Consider the following 23242-nt stretch of genomic DNA (forward strand, 5'->3'; position numbering starts at 1 on the left):
GAGTGACCATTAATCACTCAAGGTTATAGGAACACATGAGTCGTTTTTCAGAAATCTGATGAGTATCAGTTTATTATAGAGTGACATCACCCTGTCAATTTCAGACAGCAATCAGCATTTTGAAAGGAGAAAAACATTTTGAATGGGAAATGGGAAACTGGGTAAAGCATGCGCAGTATGTTGGAATGAAGTGGTGGAAACCCATCTTAGGGTAAAATACCTTGCAGAAAAAATATTCAAAATAATTAAGCAGCTAGGTTAAATTAACTTCCAACTAAATGATTTTACATTATTTCTTCATATCCAGCTAAACACAAAATCAAATAGCCTCATCCCCAATTTGAAGGAAGTCGATAAAAAGGAAAATAAGACAGAAATAAAATATGAAGGATCACTCTTAAGTGTAAAACCTTACTATGGGGTTTGATACTGTGGCATAGTGGGTGAAGTTACTATCTGTGGTGCTGGCATCCTATATGGGCACTGATGCCACTCCTGGCTGCTCCACTTCCCATCTAGCTCCCTGCTAACACATCAGGGGATGCAGTATAGATGTGGACATCAGAAAGCATGTGAAAAACCTGGAAGAAGCTCCTTGCTCCTGACTTTGGACTTATCTTTCCAGCACCTGTGGCCATTTGGAAAGTGAACCAGCAGATGGAAAGTGTCTCTCTCTTCCCCTCTGTATCACTATGTCTTTCAAATGACTTAGTTATATTAGATACATCTTTACACACACACACAACATACACACCCCATGTCTACATTAACTATATTCAAAACTTAGAAATTATGTTACTGGTGATATAAACATGTAAATATTCACTTGTTGCTACAAGTTGAGCCTCTTCTTTATCTATAGGAAATATGGTGCATCTGTTCCTGAGACCTTGTTTTGTACAACTGAAATGACCTAAGAAATAACTAAAGGAGTCTTTTGAGAAAAGATCTTTAAGTCAGATTACTTTTCTAAAGTGATACAGATCAGTAAGTATCTCATTATAAGCTGTGATTTGTTGGATCTGTATCTGTTTGAAATTTAATGAACTGACAAGATTTAATGAGTCAGGAAATTTTGTGACTAGGGTTTACCCTTAATGTTAACTATCACTGTGTTTTAAATGCTGCATAGTTCTGAGAAATGCATCATAAATAACTAAAGTCTAAATTTTTTCCAGGGATTGTGACAAGTGTCTCCTTTTCTTAAAGTTTATGATAAAGTACCACTTGGCAGGATGTTTGAAAGGGTGGAAATTTGACAACCCAGGCTAAAATATAAAACTGTCCAGAGGCGTGCAAGAGTATCTTAAAAATACATACCTTGGGAAGGTTTATGTGTGAAATGGATCCCAGGTAAGTACACCTAAGTACTTCTCACCTGTGCAAGTTTAAAAGAGGTAAGGACGTATACAAAGTTAATGGTAATATTGATTCAGCCTCTGTGTTTGCCTTTGAGATTCCTGCTCCCTTAAAATTGACCCAGGTCATTAGTAAAAACAAAAGACAAAACAAAACAAAAACTCTACGAATCAATCATGTTCTTCCTGGTCCGACAATTTACTCTGTTATTTTTGATCAGGCCTGTTTGGAAAACAGTAAATTTGAGAGAAACTCAATTACAATTACAATGCTGAAAAATCTCAAAGCTCTTCAGAAACAAAACAAATGGCACACTACTTTGAAATCAGAAATTTGTCTATGACTTACCTTATCGAATAAAGAACATTTCCATTTTTGAAAATTCTCAGCAATTTGTTATCTGTCGTGACTTCGTGAAAGTTGGCACCCTTTTCATTGGCAAAGAATAAATCAGGTTTCCAAATGGAGTCCAACATGGAAGGGTCGAGGTCTAACGAATCATCAGGGTATTCACTGTATGCCAGGCGAGGATCATTCCATTTCTGACGCAGAAAGATATTCACTCTGTAATCCTAGCACACGCACACACAAAAGACAGAGGACAATATATATAAAGAATTAGAGTCTTAGGAGCTTTGCAGACCCTTCAATCCCCACTTACTACTACCTAAAAGATGCATATCAGTGCTGAGTTTTTCATAATGTCTCCAGAATGACCTCAGAAGGACACAATTTATCATTTTATATTTTGCTCTCCCATGCAAAGTTTACTTTGCTATTTTGTCTTCATAGAATATTGGACTGCCATTAGACCCTACATAAATAATTCAAAAGGAAGAGGAATCATTGATTTTAACCAGATTCTAGCTCATAACTTCTGAGTTAACATGCAGAATGACAAACACAACTAGTTGGTATGTGTGTAGTATATGACTTAATGCAACTTTCTCCTTAGACTTCTGAAACAAGCAAGTAAGTAGAGACTTAATTATAAGCACAATGAAGAAACTTAAAGAAAAACTTCTGTGAAAATCAGTGAAGGCTGAAGATGTTTAGAAAAATGGAAAACAAATTTTCTTCAATGTTTTAAAATTTAATAATACATTATGAGTTACCATAATATAGAAACCAAGAGTTTTTAAAAATTCTTGCAGTGTATAGACCAATGAGACTGCTTATCTCAGCAGTACATAAATTGCAGGGACCATATTGAACCCTACAAATCTATACAACCTTTAAGTGAATGTTTGTGGACAGAGACCACCACCTTCCTCCAACTGCAACTGGATTAGGAGTTAGTGGCTGGTCTACGACTAGTCTTATTCTGTCTGTGTAGACAGGAAAAGTTAACAAAGGCAAGTTATCATCCTAGCTGCCAGGAAACATAATTCCTTCTAACGCCTTCAGAAGATGTATAGCAGTTATTCTCAGTATTGTGATGATGTAATGTATTTCCCCTGTACTCTCTGCAGCTGTTCCTATTCTTAGGCCAAAATAAAAGTATTTTTAAGCCACAGTATATATAACAAAGTTCAAGTTGCATCTGTCTTAATGTAATTACTACTAGTAATGAAATTTATTGACGCACTTTCAGAGTTTCCACAAACGTTTGCTGCTATGAAACTGACCTAAAAAAACATAAAATATCCTTTTGTTTTGGTGTCTGAATCAGGGAAAGAAAAATCAGCTATCAACAAGGCTAAATGCTACCTGGTATTCACTGTGGGTCTCCTGTGAAGACACAGAAGAATCTTGCTTCTAAATATACTTAGATCATTGATTTACAGTCATGTTCTGAAACAAAATTCTAAAATGATGATGTCCTAAAAATCTGGAAATTCAAGTTTAAAGAGTCCACTTATTTAGATTTTACTTGCACAAAAATGAATACTGAGATAGAAAAGTTCTTTATTACCAAACTATAGTTAGCACCTCAAAAAAAATGTTTGAAACAATTGCCAGGAGCCTGGCACAATAGCATAGTGGCTAAAGCCTGGCCTTGAATCCGCCAGGATCCCATATGGGCTTTGGTTTGTGTCCCAGATGCTTCATTTCTCATCCAGCTCCCTGCTTGTGGCCTGGGAAAGTAGTCAAGGATGACCCAAAGCCTTGGGACCCTGCACCTGCATGGGAGATCCAAAGGAAGCTCCTGGTTCCTGACTTCAGATCAGCTTAGCTCCAGCCATTACAGCCTTTGGTGAGTGAACTATTAGATGGAAGATCTCTCTCTATTTCTCCTTCCCTCTGTATATCTGCCTTGCCAATAAAAATAAACAAATCTCTAAAAAAAATAAGATGATTCCCAGCTTACCCAGGGACCATATATTCTATTTGTGATCCTTGGTCTTATGTGAAACTGGAAACTGTGCAAACAAAAAGGCCAATCCAAATCCTTTCTATTTCACAGAGTCTTTATCAGAGATACGGGCTAACTTACAGGTGATCAGCAAACAACTTCACCTTCATCAAAGGAATAAGGACGTCTAAACTCCCTGACACATGGCTTGATAGCTTTCTTTTATAACATTTCTCGGTTCTAAAGCAGTATACAACTAAGTTCGCATGTGTAACAAAGCAGCGAGCATTCATTGTCCTTGGTGGAATAATTGCTTCTAACATCAAAGTTGTAATACCCCTCATGTTGCCTGCACCATCTGCTCTGTGAACAGCCCCCCAGGGAGGTTGGGCATCTGGGGCCACTGATTCTGAAATAATTGCACAATATGGATGTGCACATTGCAAGTTCTCAGTTACTAAACCAACAGGGGAGAAGACCATTTTATAGTAACAAGTTCGACGTTTAGAAAGCTTACCTCAGACTTCTCTCGGGGTTCTTCAAGATCCATATGGTTAATTATTCTCTTTGAAAATGGCAGACTATCTTAAAATTATTAACAAAATGTCAAAACAAACCAATTCCAGAAACAAAATTATAAAGGAATGGCTAGAATATAAAAGGTGTTCCATCAATGAAATAACACTCTTCATTTCACATTCAGTAACCCGGATGTGAATACAAGATTGAAAATTGAAATAGTAAATGATTGAAGGCTGTATTCTATCAAATTGTTATACACCAATGTCAGAACTGCTGGAGAATTAAACTTAGTCCATGGGACATTCCTCTAGAAGTTAGAGATTTCCTTGAGCTAATATCAGTCATTTGATGCTAGGATGCTTAACTTTCGAAGCAAGCATGCAGCAGAACCTGTGCTTGTTGCCACTGCCTTTGTTAGAGACAAATGGTTATGGATGCCAGGTGCTGCACCTCCTCAAGGTGTTCCATAGCAGGGCGACTTCACTCGAGTAGGCAGCCCATCCACCGTACTCACTCACTCTTCCCATTCCTGCTCAATCACCTGTGATTGCAAATAAATCTGCACATGAAATAATGACCCCATTCCCACGTCACTTTCCACTTCATCAGTTCTCAAATTCCTCCTCATTTCTATTCGCATTACTCCAAGTAGGATGGGTATGCTTACATGTTTTTCGTCATGTAGGGCACACCTGCAATGAAAGCCTGTCCTTCCCAATTTACTCTATGAACTGAAATTTGTATTACAAATTCACTTATTCTGCTATTGTTTGTTTAATTCCAATTTTTTCAAAGATTTGTTCCTTGTATGGGAATGATAGAGTTACAGAGAGAAGGAAAGACAGAGAAAAATATCTTCCATCTGCTCATCCACCCCCTAAGTGTCTGAAATTGCCAGAGACAATCTAATCCAAAGCCAGGAGCCAGGAGCTTCTTGTGGGTCTCCCACACCGGTGCAGGGTCCCAAGGCCTTGAGCCATCCCCTACTACTTTCTCAGGCAAAAAGCAGGAAGCTGGATGGGAAGTGGGGCAGCCAGGACATAAACCAGCACCTGTATGCTGTCCTTGGGCATGCAATGTGAGGACTTTAGCCACTAGGCTTCTGTGCCGGGCTCTAATTCCAAAGTTTTTTTTTTTTAAATATCAAAATTTATTTTTATTGGAAAGGAAGATTACAGGGAGAAAGAGAGAGACAGATCATCCATACACTGGTTAAACCTTCAAATGGCTGCAATGGCAAGATTTGCACTGATCTGAAGCCAGGAATCTGGAGCTTCTTCTGCATTTTCCCTGTAGGTTCAGTGTCCAAAGCACCATCCTCCACTACTTTCCCTAGCTGTAAGCAGGGAGCTGAAAGGGAAGTGGAGGATCTGGAAAGCAAACAAGTGCCCATTTGGGATGCCACTGCCACAAGATGGAGGATTAGCCAGTTGAACCATCATACCATACCGCAAAGTTATTTTTAAAACTTTCAGTGTCATGCCTGAAAGTTAAGTTTGTATTGCACAATCAAGTGTAGTCATTATTTTCTTCTTTTATTATGATTATAGATTATGTAGGCTTACATCAATCATCTTATCCATTTTTTAAGATTTATTTATTTTTACTTCAAAGTCAGATATACAGAGAGGAGGAGAGACAGAGAGGAAGAGCTTCCACCTGATGATTCACTCCCTAAATGAGCGCAACAACTGGAGCTGTGCCGGCAACAGCTGGTGCTGTGCTGATCCAAAGCCAGGAGCCAGGAACTTATTTCCGGGTCTCCCATGCAGGTGCAGGGTCCCCAGGCTTTGGGCCATCCTCAACTGCTTTCCCAGGCCACAAGCAGGGAGCTGGATGAGATGTGGAGCTGCCGGGATTATAACCTGCACCCATATGGGATCCTAGTGCATTAATGGCAAGGACTTTAGCCACTAGGCCACGGCGCCAGGCCCTATCTTATCCATTAAAAAGAAAAAGAATTATTTTCTTTTTATTTGGGGGAGTTACTAAAATAAAGAGAGATAGATCTTCCATTTACTGGTTCACTCCTCAGATGGCCACAAGAGCCAGGGTTAGGCCATGTGGAAGCCAGGAGCCCAGAACACCATCTAGTTTCGCAAATGGGGATTCAAAATCACACACGTGTGCCAACATCTGCTGCCTATCATACACATAAAGCAGAAATTTGGACCACAGCTGTAGTAGCTGGTGCTTGGACCAGGAATCTGCATACAGGGTGCAGCCATCTCAACTGGTAGCTTAACTTGCTAAACAGCAACACCTTTTGTAAATCTAAATCATTAAGGCTTACATATCATTTACCGTGAAAAGCTATATGTTGAATGTTAAAAGAAATATGCTCCATTTTGGAAAACTTTAAGCTATGTCATTATCTGAGACAAAATTGTATTTGGAATTATGTTTTTCTTCTGAGCAATCCAGGTGATTCTTTAAAAAACAAGCCTTATTTATTTATTTATTTGAAAGTCAGAGATAAAGAGAGAAGGGGAGACAGAGAGGAAGCTCTCTCTCCAAGTGAATCCTCAGAGCTACGCCAATCCGAAGCCAAGAGCACAGAGCCTCCTTCGGGCTTCCCATGCAAGCACAGGGTCCCAATTTGGGCTGTCCTTGACTGCTTTCCCGGAGCACAAGCAGGGAGCTGGATGGGAAGTGGGGCTGCCAGGATTAGAACTCGTGCAAAGATGGAATCCAGGAGCATGCAAAGAGAGAACTTCAGCTGCTAGGCCATAGCTCCAGGCCCCCAGATAATTCTTAACTGGTTGTGTATTGATTTGGAGATTGTCTAAGAGACCATGTGGTGTGCTGTTAACTATAAGATAATACCATGGAGGAATTAAGTCCTTGTAGAAACTATTGATTTTTAGAACATCATACAGAACAGTTCTTGCGAGTATGATGAAATATTTCCTCCTCTTAACCCAAATGAAATAACCACTTAAAAAATCAATGATAGTACAGAAAAGGCAAATGTGTTCCACAATTATTGCCTCCCGAATCCTAAGCCAAATAAATCTGTTTTAAAGTTTAAAAAAAAATCAATGATTTACATTTAATTATCTGAATAATACATATACAACTTACCAAACAAATCAGAATTAAGAAGAAAATTAAATACAAGTATTCTGCCTCTTGGACAAACAATATAACCAAATTAATATTGATTTAAACATAACCAAGGCTCTGACATTGTAGTGTAGCTGACTAAACTTCAGCTTGTTGCACCCAAATTCCATATGGGCACTGGTTCGAGTCCTGGCTGCTTTACTTTAAATCCAGCTCCCTATAATCTTCCTGGGGAAGCTGCGGGGGATGACCCAGGAACCCAGGATTCATGCGAGAGACCCAAAAGAAGCATGTGGCTTCTGGGTGTGGACTGGCCCAGCTCTAACCATTGCAGCCATTTGAGGAATGAATGAATAGAAAGATCTCTCTTCTCTCTTTCTCTATACTGTGTTTCAAATAAGTAAACATGTTTTTAAAAGACATTTGAGATTATTCATACACACAAGTATTTGTGTATAGAGTATTATACGTGAAAGTCAAGCTGGAAAGTGTTTCCTTTTCCAATGTAAATATTTGGCAACCTGTAATATATTCTACTTGAATAGATAAAACTTGTGGACATAAATATTTTATTAAATGCAGATCATTGAGTGGATTTAGCCCAATGATGATGCTGACACTTTTAGGGATATTTATTAACATTTATTTAATTTCCATGTTATAATTTGGTCCTCTCTTACCTCTTTTTGTTTTTCAAAGAAACATTAATCTTTGCATTTCTTTATTTGGAAAAGAAAGTGACAGAGAGGAAGCTACAGAGAGAAACAAAAGAGAACCTTTTCTGCTGGTTCACTCCCCAGATCCTTTCAACAGCTAGGCTGCTCCTAGAATTCCATCCGGGCTCCTCGGTGTTGTCGGCCGCCTCCCAGGCACATTAGCAGGAAGTTACATGGGAAACACAGTGCATAGAATTCAAACTGGCCTTATGATGTAGGATGCATACTTCACACGCAGTAGCTTAACACCCTGTGCCAAGAAACCGATCCCTGACCTGACCTGCTACTGAGTCTATCGATGCATTTATTCCTCTGTAGTATTAATCTGCCACTTACACTTGAATACCTTAATGACTCACATGATCTGAATATTAGTTTGGTATCTCCAAAACTTATTTATTAAGAACGTGGTCCCAGAGTTTTATTAGTGATCAATGAATCACTGTTAGAAGTTAATGGGTTATGGTGGAAAATTAATCCCTTTGCTCTCTGAAAGTGCTTGGGAAGTGATTAGGTTTTATTAGATTCTTGGAGCAGAGGGACTGAATAGTGACTTTGTATGGCGACACCAGGCAGAGCGACACACGAGTGTGTTCCCCATCTCTCTCTTCCCAGCCTACCACGTGATCCTTCATCTGCATGCCTCAGCCCACCCTTTACCTTCATCAGACACGAAACCAATGGGACGCTAAATCTTGAACTGTGAACCACTAAGATTGTGAGCTTGACAGGAGTCTTCCTTGTCTAGGAGAAATGTGGTTGTAATGATGAAAAATTGACTAATACAATGACAGAAAATTATTTTAACTGATGAGAGCACATGGAGCACATTAAAGGCTTTTATTAATGCCATATTTTGGGAGAACAAAAGTTGAGATTTTCCTAATCCTCAAACCTATCACTTTCAAAGTTATCCAACATGATATACATTACACTGCTTACTACAAATGATACTGTCTCAAAGGCAGGGCTTCTTTGGGTGACAGATTATTTTCTCTTAGGTATAATGCACACCCACTTGTAAATAACCCTGAATGACTTCTCTTGAAATCTTGTGGAGAAGGTCCAGTGAGCCTTGCGCAAAGTTCAGATATAAAACATGATGAAATTTAATAGGGCACATATTTTTTATAAGCCACTGTATTTTGGAGCAATTTGCTATACAGCAATGACTAAAACAAAATTAGGTAACTGGAAATATGTGCTACTGTAATAATAATGATAATAATAATAATAATAATAATAACAAAGGTATCTTGAAATACATGTCCTTGACCTTAGTTCCAGTTAACATGCTGTGAGGATATTGTGATGGCTAAAGGGATTAGGGGAAAATTTTCATGGAAAATGAAGAAAAAAATGCATCTTTTCATTTTGGGGAGCAGAAAGTTTGACATTATTGCCATTTCAGTCATGGGAAACAATAAAAATACAACTAATGAGCTGTTGCATTTGAATGAGATTTGCTGGCAAAATCTTGAAATTTCTACTTCATCTTATTTCCTGAGCTTAGGTAAATAACTTCAAAAGGTTATGGCTATAATACTTCTTCTTATGCTTTTGAGCAAAAAGATGCTTATAAATTTTCTCAGGAAGAAAATACAAAAATTGCAACAGTTAAACACCGTTAGCTTCTACAAATGGATCAATCAAAATCAAAAGATGCCTAATTCTCTACGAGCAGGAAACGATATAAAACTGTGTCAACAGCTAACATGGCTTGCTTTTCACAGAAGGGAAAAATAATGACTCAGAAGACAGAATCAAAAAACCGGTAGGTGAAGTTGAGATGCTGAAGCATGATTGAGTATCTGGAACGATATACTTGCTCAGAGTTTGTGAACCAGATGACTATGCTATACTTTATATCTAATATTCATCATAATCCCAAAAGAGACAGCAACAACAACACACATGCACACACATTCCTCAATGAATAAAATCCTGAATGCTGAAAATGTACAAGCAAAACTCCTGAAAGAAAAGCCAATGCTACATAAAGAGTAAAAATTCTTGGAAATGGTGGATTTTTAGTTGCATGCCAGATGGTCCCACCATGTTAGGCAGAGTGAATAACTAGAAACCTGAAAAGCATTATTTTGGGTGTTTTTGTAAGAATGTTTCCATAACAGATTAGCATATGAAAATGAGTCCAATGGATGGGGAAATCCAAGAATTTTAAAAAGAGTGAAACTGACATTGCCTGTACCAGCAATGTCGAGGCACACTTTAGTAACAGACTGATGGAATCATGACTCCTTATGAAGGACTATAGTATCGTTGCAAAATCTGTCAGGCAGTGGGACTTGGGGTGGGGAGAACTTGGTCTCTACAAAATTGTACCATAAAATTCAAAAAAATCAAAATCAAAATTCAACAACAACAACAAAGAACAATACCAAGAGAAAATGTCTATAAATGTATTTTCCTAGGAAAGCTGTGCTTACAAAAAGAAAAAAAAATGAAACAGTAGTTATTCAATGCAATGCAAAACTTGAAAATGCAGTTAATGTTCATAAATGATACCCAGCTGTTATGAAAGATTTCCATTTAAACTACCCATGTAATAAATTCTTTCAAGTGTGAATTATCCTTTTAGTGTCTTTGTTTCATTTTTTCTTCTCTGTTTAGAGTTTGTCCTTACTGTTTTAAATTGTCAGCATTATTTTTTTATAATGTATTAGTCTATATATTTGTTCATTACATCATTTCCAACACTGGAAATAAAAATTATGTAAATATTTTAGAGAAATCTAAATTGTATTTTTCCTTGCAAATTTAACTCCTGAAATTATATTGCCTTGATTAAGCATTATCTAAGTGTATGTTAAAAAATGTATGTACACTTTTTCAGCAATTTAAGAGATGGCCTTTATATAGACCTATATCTATCAAAGATAGCATTTTTCAAGATATTGATTCTTTGAGCAATTATGTATGTAGTGGTAACCCATCATAGTTTTAGATCAATCTTGTCAAAAGACTTATTTTTTTTGCTAAAATATTATCATTATAGTGATATTGTTTTATACATGTCTGGTTTTAATCTATTCATGAACATGGTACATCTGCTCATAACTGAAACTTGTTGACTATTTGGAATAAGTATAACTGAACGGTCATGTCTGCACAAAGTATATATTGTTATTGTCAATTTCACTGTGTTAAGTGGCCTACAAAATATTCTGTTTTATACTTCTCAAATTCTCATAAAATATAAAAATCTGTTACAAATTTTCCAACTTTATCCAGAATTTCAATCTGGGAGTACATATTGCATTTAACCTATTCTGCTTTACCCTTGTATATTGACTGCGTATGGAATACAATAGTTGCCTCATGAGTACGCAGATCTTTAGCCTAAAATGAAGCATAGTTCAGATCTGTGTTCAGGGAGACTCATTTTTTGTTTGATGTTAGTGCAAGACAGTGTCAGAATGTGAAAAGGAAGCTATGGTTTTGCATGTTGGAAGCATGTAAATATGTTACTAGAGGGAAGATTGAGGAAGATTAACAAATCTCTGGGCCATAATAAATGTTGTAGCTTTCATGCTGTCTATTGAAACATTCTTTTCATTTTTGTTTGTTTTTATTTGAAAGTCAGGGTTACAGAGAGGGAGGGACACAGAAAGAGAGAAATTTTCCATCCACTGTCTTTCTTCCATGATGACCACAATGGCCATTGCTTAGCCAGGCAAAAGCCAGGAGACAGGAATTTCTTCTGGGTCTCCCGTGTGGAAAGCAAGGGTCTTTTTAGTTGGACCACTTTCCAGTCCTTTTCTCAGCAGGGATCTGGGTTAGAAATGGAGCAAGCATGACATGTTCTGGTAGTCATGTGGCAGGCAGGTGTCACAACTGGTGACTTTACCCACTTTTTCACAATAGCAGCCTTCTTGAAATATTCCAAGTCAAACTGTAAAAGATACCCTTGAGACATTATACTGTAGGAGTCTTATATAACAGCTCCATTCAGTGACTACGATTGGATCTAAATCTCCAGTCACCCTCACTAAGACATCAGGCTGGTGAATCAAGTTGCTTTGAACATAATGAAAGTTGATCCTCCGGTTGAATAAAGCTAAAGAATTTACATCACTGAAAAATAAATTGAAAATGATTAGTACCTATCCCTATCCATATGAGTTTAAAAAAAAACGAAAAAAATAATTTGATATTTTCTAAAATGATGGTAACCCATTGTGACATACATTTGCATTTTGCTGATTAGTAGGAAACTTTTGGAGCATATTTGCAATTTATCTTTTTAATGGGATGTACGAATAATTTTCCAAGTTTTCTTTTGTTATATTCTTAGAGCTCTTATTATTTTCTGGGTGTGTATCCTTTGCAAGTCATTAGATCAGAAAAGATGCTTTCCATAACTTGCAGCTTCATTTGGTAAGAGCATTTTCAGTTGAACCTTTTTTAAAATAAAGATTTCTATAATTTTATTGGAAAGGCAGATTCACACAGAGAAGGTAAGATAGAGAAAAATATCTACTGATTCATTCCCCAAATGACCACAATGGTTGAAGCTGAGCAGATTTTAAACCTGGATCCAGAAGTCCCCTTTGGGGCTTCCACACAGGCGCAGGTGCCCAAGGCTTTGGGCTAACCTCCACTGCTTTCCCAGGCAGAAGCAGGGAACTGGACAGGAAGTGGAACAGCCAGGACATGAGCTGTCATCCATGTGAGATCCTAACACTTGCAAAGGGGTAACCAAGTGAGCCATTATACCAGTACTCAGTTGAACTATTAAATTATAAAAAGATTCACTGTACCCATTGTCTATTTTTAAATTATTTGCTCAATGTTAATTCCTAATTATTACCTAACCCAGAGTCATAAAGATTTTTTTCTCTCTCTCTCACTCCACCTCCCTCTCCCTTTATCTCTCTCTCTCTCCCTCTCCTTTTGTTTTTTTTTACTTCTAAATATTTAATACCTTGTTTCATGCTTATGTTAGTGGTCCACTGTGAGTTAATTTTTGTACAGGTATTGATATCCATTTTCCTTTCTTTTCCATGGAAGACAAATTCGGTAGCATTGTTTTTATAAGAATAATGATTTTTAAAAGCAAACGCTAAACAAAAAATTAAGTATGGCAAGAAACAATATAGCTAAACATTTCTATTTTTCTTTTTTCTTTAAAGAGAAGTAAGAACACAACAATATTTAGAAGTACAGGGAATGTTTTGCACTAGCAAGCTGACAAGCTAAAATTGAACAACAGTACAATAATTGCATGCTATTGACCAAGAGCTTACCTAATTCATTTGTCTGAAAATGTATTGTTCAATTATTTTAATACGCTATTCTGAGAAATATGATTTGAGGAGCAAGAGGACTAAAACTGGCTTCAAACATTGAATCATTCAGAATGAATTAAGTTTTACAATGACTGTGGTACTAAAAATTGTCAAGGACAAGCAATTTAGCCTTAATAAGTTATAAGAAATAGAACCTCTGGGAAGGAAAGAGGTTTACAAAAAAAATATATTCTGAATCAAATAGCCACTAAACTTTTATAAGGTCAGTCATTGCTCACCTCATAAAAAAAGAGAAAGTATCTCGATTATCTCTGTTTCGTGTTACTTTATTTTCCAATTATTTTGAGAATGAAAACAAGGCACACAGAAATTCAGACTTCCAGCATCATGATTACAGCAGGCTAATGATGGTCCTCAAAGTCTGACTGGTAATATTCCATGCCCCAACCTGGAAGAACTTAAATTATTGAAAGAGAATTGCTGTGACTACACCCTTTTCTTTCTCGAGGTACCCTTTGGCTTGTGAGGCCCAATCTATCTCCCAAGTAGCAGAGTTGAGGGAAACTATATTATAGGAAAGTGATGTCACATTACTGAAGATTCATTCATTCACTTTATTCTCAACAACAAAGGAAGGCCTATTTGGTTATATGAAGCTCTATATGTGTTAGGTAATAAAAGTGGTGGTTAGGGAAATCCAGAAATTGTTATTTCTTCCCTTCTAATTTTGGAAGGACAAAAGTCACAAAACAGCATAGTTATGGTAAAAACCTTCTCTCGGCTTCCCCTAATGCTAACACTTTCATAAAACTATAGTATGGTTTCCAAAACCAAAAAATGACCATGATAGAATACTATTAACTTATCTGCAGAAATATTCTTCTAATATCATTTTGTGTGTGTGTGTTCTGGGATCAAATGCAGGTTCTTTTGTATATATCTATCTAGCTTATCTAACATCTCTTTTTTAGTAAGTTATACTTTTCTAGAATGTTTTTCTAACTTAACCATCACAATAATATCATACATACTACATACTTTACAAAGAATGGAGCTGGAAGACACAAGAAGAATGAACTTTATGGGAAATATTTTTAAGCAAATTTTTATCAAATAATGATTGATATGATGCAACAATGGCTAAAAGAGTAAAACTTAAAATATACACACCACGACAATCTAAAAGGAAACACATCTGGTTACTCTGTCAGGCATGGTAAGTTTAAACATATGCACAGGTACACATATAAAGTTTAAAAAGTTGCAAAAAGAATAAATTCATTCAACAGAATGATTAATGTGTATTAGCAGTCTTGCAAGTTGCTAGCGATGTTAAAAGCTATTTTTCCTTTTTCTGTGCAGACAACCCAGTACTTCTGTAGCTAGCACTGCTGCAACATTTGGTATCCAGCAATGAAATAGAAATATTATCTTTAGGCCAGGGTGCTAGGAGTATTCCACAAATACTTTAGAGTAAGCTCCCTAAGGGAAGCACCATTAACCCTAGAGGAACAAGAATCAATTCTTGGCGTGTAAAAATTTTATTATTTTCATATATAATTCAGATTTGTATTGACTATATAAACACATATATGGTACATATGAGTATTAAAGTTTCATGGAAAAAGCAATTAAGAAAAAAGACATATGGGCAAAGGACCTTAATGAAAAAAAAGTGGTTGAGAAATATTGTCTTAAAAGAAAATAAAGAGGAAAACAGATGCAAAAGCATGTTCATTTCTTTCCCGTCGGCCCTTAAACTTTGATTAATCATTTTAATCTTAAAGTGCAGGGATGAAGAACAATGTTTATCTGTATAGCTAGTTACAGTATGATAAAGAGCAAAATATATTTAGAATCAGAATTTTCAGGCTATTTTGTAGCTGCTTCTTGGGAAATGTGTGTAATATGCATACGACACACTGTATAGTCCACAATAAATGAACACTGACAGACTGAGTGGAGAGAGATCAGGAGAGATCCTGATGCCTCTGAGAAATGACTCTATAAAAGCAAGAACAGTGAAACAACAATCTGAAGGCAAAGAGGAAGGAAGGCAGGAAGGAAGGCAGGAAGGAAGGCAGGAAGGAAGGCAGGCAGGAAGGAAGGCAGGAAGGAAGGCAGGAAGGAAGGCAGGAAGGAAGGAAGGAAGGAAGGAAGGAAGGAAGGAAGGCAGGAAGGAAGGAAGGAAGGAAGGAAGGAACTAAAGACAGCCTCTGGAGAAAATATGTAATTTCATCTCATCAGCTCAAGGAGGTTCTGGCTATATTCTTTTTACCTCTACTAGACTTAAGTGCCAAGGCAGAGGCTTCCTTAAAGAGTGAACGCGAAATATCACAGCCTAACACCACTAAATGGAATGGACGATGAGATGGGAAGCAAGACTAGATAGACCATACACAGTTAAGACAGAAAACCGACACGGGAAAATAAAGAAGATTTGTTTCATATTCCAAAACTCAGAAGGAGAGAGTGGAGTTCCCAAAGAGTTGTCATTTAATGGAGAAGTAAGAACCCCCAAACCTCCTCTACCTGAGCAGGAAAAATGCTTCATCAACCTCTGCAGATAGAGGGAAACACTTTCACAGATGAATACTGTCCTGGTTTATCTCTGAATATTTGCATTTTAAACTAACTAATGCCGATGTACATGATATGCCTATTTTTTGCTAATTTAATTCCTTTTTTAAAACTATGTTGAAGGATTATGTATCTTACATTTTACTCAGTGTCGAGCATTGGCAATATTCCAGGAAAATACTAAGGGGAATTGTTACAGGTGAAATACTTCTGTTTCATATTCCTATGAAACAATTGATTTATATTATTTACTTACTAATTGATGCAACTGACAGAAAATTTCCCTTAGTTTTAAAACTAAATTTCCAAGTATTCAATTCATATTTTTATATTTTTATATGTGTGTGTCCTCGGACAGTAAATTTCCCTTTATAAAAATCTGCTTCCTAAGTAATAAGGACTAGGTATCCTTTTGCCTTCATAGTTTTGTTTTGACAAGGTGTTAGGCACAACCCCAGGTCTCATTCAGTTGTGCTTGTTTGAGAGCATTCTCATTTATCACAGCACCAAAAATGCCAGCTCCAGTACAGAGAACTTAAGTGCTAAACTTAACTCATTCATCCATCACACCTCAACTAAAACCTGAAGAGCTACTTGCAATTCCAATTGATTGCCAAATACTTCACATTAATCAACGTGCTAATTCCATGACTAAGTAACAGATTATGACTAGTGCCAATCATTTTAGAGAACACAATTTCCAGTCTTGCTGCTCATTTTATTTTTGGAGGTTGAAATGACAATTTGAAGTGCAAGCTTTCAGAATATCAAAACCTCTTCGAAGAAGTGGATGGTGATAAATGCCATGAAGACAAGTGCCACTTGAATAAACGAATGAATTCATGAATCATCCCCAGGGATCAGAACTTGTCTGTGCTGTGTTTGGTTACCCGACAACATGCTAAATGGATCTAATAACAGAGTTCTATAGGAAGTTATCACCTATTAAATTAGTCCTTGAACTTTGTTATAAATTAATACACAGACAAGTGAAATGACGTGTATCTGGAATCTTCCTTATTTTTCTCAATCCCGTGTGTCAAATGATGAAAGAGTATGCAATTATTGTTTTAAAAATTACAAACCAAAGTGAGACTCTATGATGATAAAAAAGCAAACAGGTGACAGTGGTGTGTGCATGACAACTCCATGCATCTCACGTGTGATGCTTTTTCTGTCATCACTAACATCAGTTTCTCTGTGGGACTACACTATTCTCTCAAACCATAGAACTGGAAATATGCTTGTTAACTTGTGTTTGTAATACTACCATGGTAGTATCACAGTGGCAATTTCATTCTTTGTAATATTCTAAGAAATTTTACTTTTGTGAATAAAATTTTGAGACCTTCTCTTTCCTGATTGTAAGTATGATTTTGTGGATGGCTACATGAAGGAAAGGATTAGTTCGTATTCCTGCTGGATTCCCTGGTGTGTGTAGCATTCACGCATGTCTCTCTTCCCGCAACGATCTCATAAATAAGCTCATTTATGACTGATGCTTATAAATGATAGGTCAAAGCGTTTTCCTGCAGCTAATCCCTGGTTACTCATCCATGGAATTAAAAAGTCTTCAGAAAAAAAGCATCACTACAAAAGACTGGCTTACCCTATTTTTCAAAGTAAGAAAAATAAGGCAATGAGAATGAGATATTAACAGATATGTTAATATTAAGAGACCAAGTCTATGTTTTCAGACTATCCCCCAAAGAAGTGAAACAGTGTCAATTTCATCACAGGCTATACTAACGTTGCTTAATGTATACATATGAATGTAATAGCAATAATCATTGAATACCATTATGGCATTCAAATGAATATGCTTTTAAAAGAACTTCCATCATTGGCAATGAATATTAAGGATGTCATCCTTGGGATAGTTTTATAAAAGAACAGAAGAAATGCACTTTCCTTCAAATTACACGTTTCCCTGCAATTACCATTAAAATATTGCAGTAAACCACAGTCAATTTCTGAAATAACTGTACCATAATATTTTGATTTATTTGGTTTGTAATTTTCTTTTTAAAAAGTTTATTAAATATATAGGGTAAATTCCATGGATCTTGTAGGTGTAATTCTGAAAAGGTGATAGTTTATTCCCACCCTTAGCTACCTTTCTGTTTTCCATTCTTTTTTTCTTGAATTCTTAATAAAACATGATTTCAATCTATTCTATAATTACAGAGTGCAGCACTAACAAGAGCATTCAATCAGAACAAAGTAAAAAAGTCGGAACAGTCATGACTCTCTTACCAAAGCCATGGTGCAAGATGATAAACGCAATGAGAATTACGGCATTCCATGATGGCAAACTAGTTTTATTTTTGTTTGGTTTTTCAAAAAGACTTATGCATATGTACAAATATGTGAATTTATAAGGTGTGTTTGAAGATGTAGAATCAACTGATTTCTGCAGATTGGTAGTTAAATTAGCATACCACTTCCAAATAGTGTTATATAAATATACAAACTTCTATTCAAACATTTACATATATATTTATGTGTTTTAACAAGAAAGCAAAACTTGGGAATGTTTTTTCCTGGCATATAAACCTTATTCATAACTCACCATAAATTTGAAGGACGGTGCTTCACTTAAAAGACACCTAAGCTTCTCTTCACAGAAAAAAAAAAAAACTATGCTTCATTTCAGGAAAAGTAATATTAATATATTACAGAAGCAAATAGGTTTTAAAACATACATGTATTTACATGAAAATGAACATAAATACTGCCACTAAAAATAGTATAAGGTTTAATTACATGGTTGATTGTAGGACTTTACTAATTTAACAAAATGAGAGCAAAATAAAATTCTCATGGGAGAAACACATTTTTGGAAGTTGTAATTTTCTTTATTTCTATGTAGGTAATCTCCTAATTCTGCTATTTTGACTGATAGAATTCAAAATTTATGAATCTTGAATAAAATTATTTAAATGGAAATAATGTCATCACATAGTTAGCAGATTGGAAAAATAAAAATAAATAGTCCAGGAAGGACATATTTAATTTGCAGTATATACGTTCTGGGGTGTTTAGTCAGTATCCATGGTGTTGCTTGTGACTGTGAAAACAATTTCTAAGGGGATGAATGAGGGTGAAATATGCAGGAATGGAAAGAGTTGCTGTGCTGGAGAAGGGAAATAAAACCAAGCAAGGGTCACTGCAGGAGTGTGCTTGCAATTCTCTGCAAGCATTTTATGGAATATTACTCTATAAAGGAAGTCAGCCTGAAGTTATTAAAGGAAAGAAAGTTAGCCGGTGCTGTCTTCATAGTGTTACAGCCATTTTAGTGGTAGAATGATGAACTATGTCATGTAAACTCAAACCTGCAAGAACTTGACAATCTTAAAGTTTTAATAGGATGGAAACCTGGCTGTGTCCTCTGCTTTCTTTGTTCAAGCCTCTTCTACTCATAAAGACAGGTATAGCTGCAAATCTTTCCAACTGCTACTCTGGAAAGTGCCTTGTGGATGCAATCTTGCAAAAGCAAAATATAGAAATATATTTTTAAGTTTGTGCAACTACATAGCAAACACAGAAGCAATTAAAATGAGAATGTTACCAACTAAAAATTAAAGTAGGAAGTCTTAGAACAACAAAGCCAGAGCAAATTCCTTTGTGTTGGGAAGGTATGGACTGGGTGTGCATGATATAGGGCATAAATCCAGAGTCCATTCCATGTGTAGGTCTTCAGCAAGACTGCAACACTGCAGATACAGACTTACAGCAGAATCACATCACACATGAGCAACAAGGCATCTGCATGTTTTCTGTGTTTATATTTGTGTACAGACATTTATTATAACCTATGCTCTGTTTTTAATATAATTTTAAATGTTAAAACCAAAACGTGAGGTTTGTTGTTTTCTGCTAGTTCCCTAATTGTGGCTACACTGCATTTGAACAGAATAACAAAGATACTGCCAACAGATTGGACATTATGTGCATGAGAAGAAAAGTATTTTTTAAAACTGATGTCTCTATAAAGCTCTTTTTAGCTGACATAGATCCTTTACTCACACATCTGCATCCTCCCACTCAAGAAATCATTTAATCTTAGATTATTCTATCTTAGAAAATTCACTACCCTTTCTTTCATATGTCCTACATTATAAATTACAGATCATTGAAACATTACAGCACACATTCTTAATCATTGGTTTGTCAGATATAAGACACAGTTTTACAAACTGAAGAAGAATTAAAATTAAAATTAAAATTAGAATTAAAAATTAAATTTATTATCAAATAATTTAAAAATATGTAAAAATGTAATCCTTACTTAATAATGAGTTTTGGAATTAATAAATCTTTAAATATTTTGTATCATATTTTAGCTACAACCAATTCTGAAAATTATTGATACACTTACTAAATTTTAAAATCAAATATTTCATATAAGAACTATCACATATACTTAATTTTTAAAATGCTCATTTAAAATATTTTACATGGAATACATGGTTCATCTGTCTATTTTTGCATTTTATTTTATTCTGAAAATTAAAAGCTACAAAAATATACATGCAATGTGAATGTCGTAGGGATTCAAAATAGAACAAATTTGATCTGTATTTTTTTGGCCTTAGTAAATTGATTGTATTACATAATAATAAATGAAGATATATATCAGTTTTCTAAATTATCATGCATAATGTTTAGGCAATATTAAATTAATTTGGAGAAGTAATAAAGTAGAAGATTTGACATAAACATAAATTTGTGTGAAAAGTCTTTATAGCTTTATATCTGGCTATTAAAGAACATTAAAAAGAAATAATTTACATGGTAAAAATTTAATTTTAATTTGAATTTTAACATTAGAGTACTAAATTGGGAATAGTTGATCTTGTTTTATTTATATTAATCACCTAATACACCATTTCTAAATAGAACATTATTATCCACTTGATTGCAATTTATTCCACTAATTTTATCTTCTAAAGCCTCATTACATTAATTTGTTTTAAATGACAAAGCATTAGCAGAACATTTCCATTGCCATGATGATTAATCAGTCCAGAGCGAAAGTTGTTACCAAGGAAGCATGCCTACCATGGTTGTCTCTGCAATTGAGCCAAAGCTGTTTATGAATATGTTGCATGTGACATTGACTGGAGGGCCTGAAAAACATAAAGACATAAGGACTGTTTAGACACATATCTAGGACTGTTCAAATCATCCAGTGCTTCTGCTTAGTGGTGAGAAATTATTTATTTATATATGCATATCCCCAGATGCGCAGAATTGGAGGCTCTCACTCCATGGCACATTCTGAATGGAGACCCGCCGCAGTACACAGGCGTCCTTGAACACTGGGCGCTGGCCTTTGTGCAAAGGAATTCACCCTGTCTTGCTCTCCTCTCCCCTGATCTCTTCACTCATACAGGTCTGCTTAGTCCAGCATCTGAGTCCTTTAAAGACAGTTTTGGTTCATCTTTTTCTTCAGGTAAGTGCAATTTTCTGACTCTGCTCATGTCTCGTAGATTTCTGCTGAAAATCAGATCATTTTGATGAGAAAATGTGACAATACTCGTAATCTGACTGCCTTCATCTCCACCCCCAATGTTTGTTGCTGTTTTTAACTGGTTTTTTTTTTTTCCTTTGATGTCAGGGACTTCCCTGAACTGCAATGTCTAGATGTCTATATGCTATAACATCACTGAACTCTATCGGGTGAGCTTAGTGATCAGTGGTTGGTCAGAGATCTCTCTAACTCCAGGAGTCACTCAATTAGTCATTCTTTGTGCTTTATTTTTGGGAGGCAATGGCTTCTATGTTGAGGCAGTTAACAACTCTGCCTTACCCTTTACCTCTTGCTTGCCAAAGGCCTGAGGGTAGACAGAGAAGAGATTGGATTAGGACATTCCTGGCCACATATGTCACCTTGTATGTGGGTCTTACCTGTAGATCCGTAAGAATTGGCCAGGACTCCTCCAAGCTGCCTGCAAAGATTTCACACCAGATTTCACAGTTTGTCATGTCTTCCCCTCCCAGCCTTCTCTCCCTTACTGGGGTCACAGCCTTAAGCAACTGTGATGATGAGTAATTTTCTAGCTGTTTTCAACAACTCTGTGTATAGGAAATTTTTCCCAGCAAGCAATTCCTGAGTCAAACTGAGTAATTAAAGCCCTTTAGGTGACACGTTTCCAAGGAGTTGCAAGCCAAGTCAAACAGTGATACAGCTCTGGGTATGGACATCTGGAGGAGAGCCAGACGTGGTTAGTTGCTCTGTGATGACTGACAGCTTTCAGTAGTTTAAAGGCTGCAGGACTTCTGGGCTTCTTTGGAGCTGGAGATGAGACCACGTGAAAATGCTTTCTTTTCAGTATTTCTTCAATGAATACTTCTCAGACCGTGCAAAGTTTTTTTGTCTCTTTGTTTTTGGAATTCCAAAGGCTACTTTTGATAATCCTAACAGTGTTTTTCATTGCTATTTCAGAAGAATGAAAAAAATAGAAAAGCCACATACAAAAACTTATTTAAGCCTTATTACTTTAGATTATTTACTGGGCCTCTACTGACCAAAGTTGGCTGTAAAAGAAAGGGCAGGTCCATATACTACTGTCAATTATCCTTTTTTACAGATAATAATTTCAACTCATTTAAAAGATTCTTTGAGTGTTTACCTGAATTACTTTAAATAATATGCCTATTTTGATCTTTTTGTTTGTTTTTTGGTTTAGACAAATGCTCTCATGCTCACAAAGAAGATAAATTCTGGGTGTTGGTGTGGTAGCATAGCAAGCTAATCTTCCCTTGTGGTGCCAGAATTCCATAAAAGTACTTGTTCATATTCTGGCTGTTTTACTTCCACACCATTGCCTGCTAATGGCCTAGGAAAGCAGTGGAGGATGGCCCTAGGCCTTGGGTCCTTGAACCACTGGGAGACCTGGAAGAAACTTCTGGCTCTCCCCCTTTGAACTCATCCAGCTCAGCTCTGGATGTTACAGCCATTCTGGTTGTGAAACAGTGGATGGAGGATCTCTCTCTCTGTCTCTTTCTAACTCAAGTAAAAATAAGTAAATCCTTTTTTAAAAAACTTTTTTTAGATAATTTTTGACAATTGGTGCATGAGACTGTGTAGCTCCCGAGAATTTTGTTTTCCACAGAGGTGGAAATCTTTATTTATGTCCTCACTTTATTTCCAGCTATATTAATCAAATATTAATTAATTTGTGAAATAGAAATACAGAGAGGGAGAGAAAGAGCTCCTGTATGCTTATTGGTCACTCTGTAATAGTCCCAGTGCCAGGACTGGAGACCAGGCTGAAGGCAGAAGCCAAGAACACAGTTATGGTCTCCCACATGGTTGTCAGGGAAACAGCTACTGCTAGCACTTGTTGCCTCCCAGGGTGAAAATTAGCAGGAAGCTGGAAATTGGAGCTGGAACCTGGGAATGAATTCAAGCCCATTGGTATGGA

General features: G+C 36.3%; 1 protein-coding gene across 2 annotated transcripts in view; it reads right to left on the minus strand.

The window, feature by feature from the left end:
• Nucleotides 1-23242, minus strand: part of GLRA3 (glycine receptor alpha 3) — a 112692-nt gene that overhangs the window by 51604 nt on the left and 37846 nt on the right. For both annotated transcript variants that reach the window (XM_040966061.1, XM_040966062.1), the window contains exons 3-4: nucleotides 20874-20941; nucleotides 1708-1931 (exon numbers count right to left, since the gene is read on the minus strand). In XM_040966061.1, the coding sequence (XP_040821995.1) occupies nucleotides 1708-1931; nucleotides 20874-20941 (292 nt within the window). The remainder of the gene's footprint in view (nucleotides 1-1707; nucleotides 1932-20873; nucleotides 20942-23242) is intronic.

The sequence above is a fragment of the Ochotona curzoniae genome, unplaced genomic scaffold, assembly GCF_017591425.1.
Source record: "Ochotona curzoniae isolate NIBS_2020 unplaced genomic scaffold, NIBS_Ocur_1.0 scaffold_4505, whole genome shotgun sequence".
Classification (NCBI taxonomy): Eukaryota; Metazoa; Chordata; class Mammalia; order Lagomorpha; family Ochotonidae; genus Ochotona; species Ochotona curzoniae.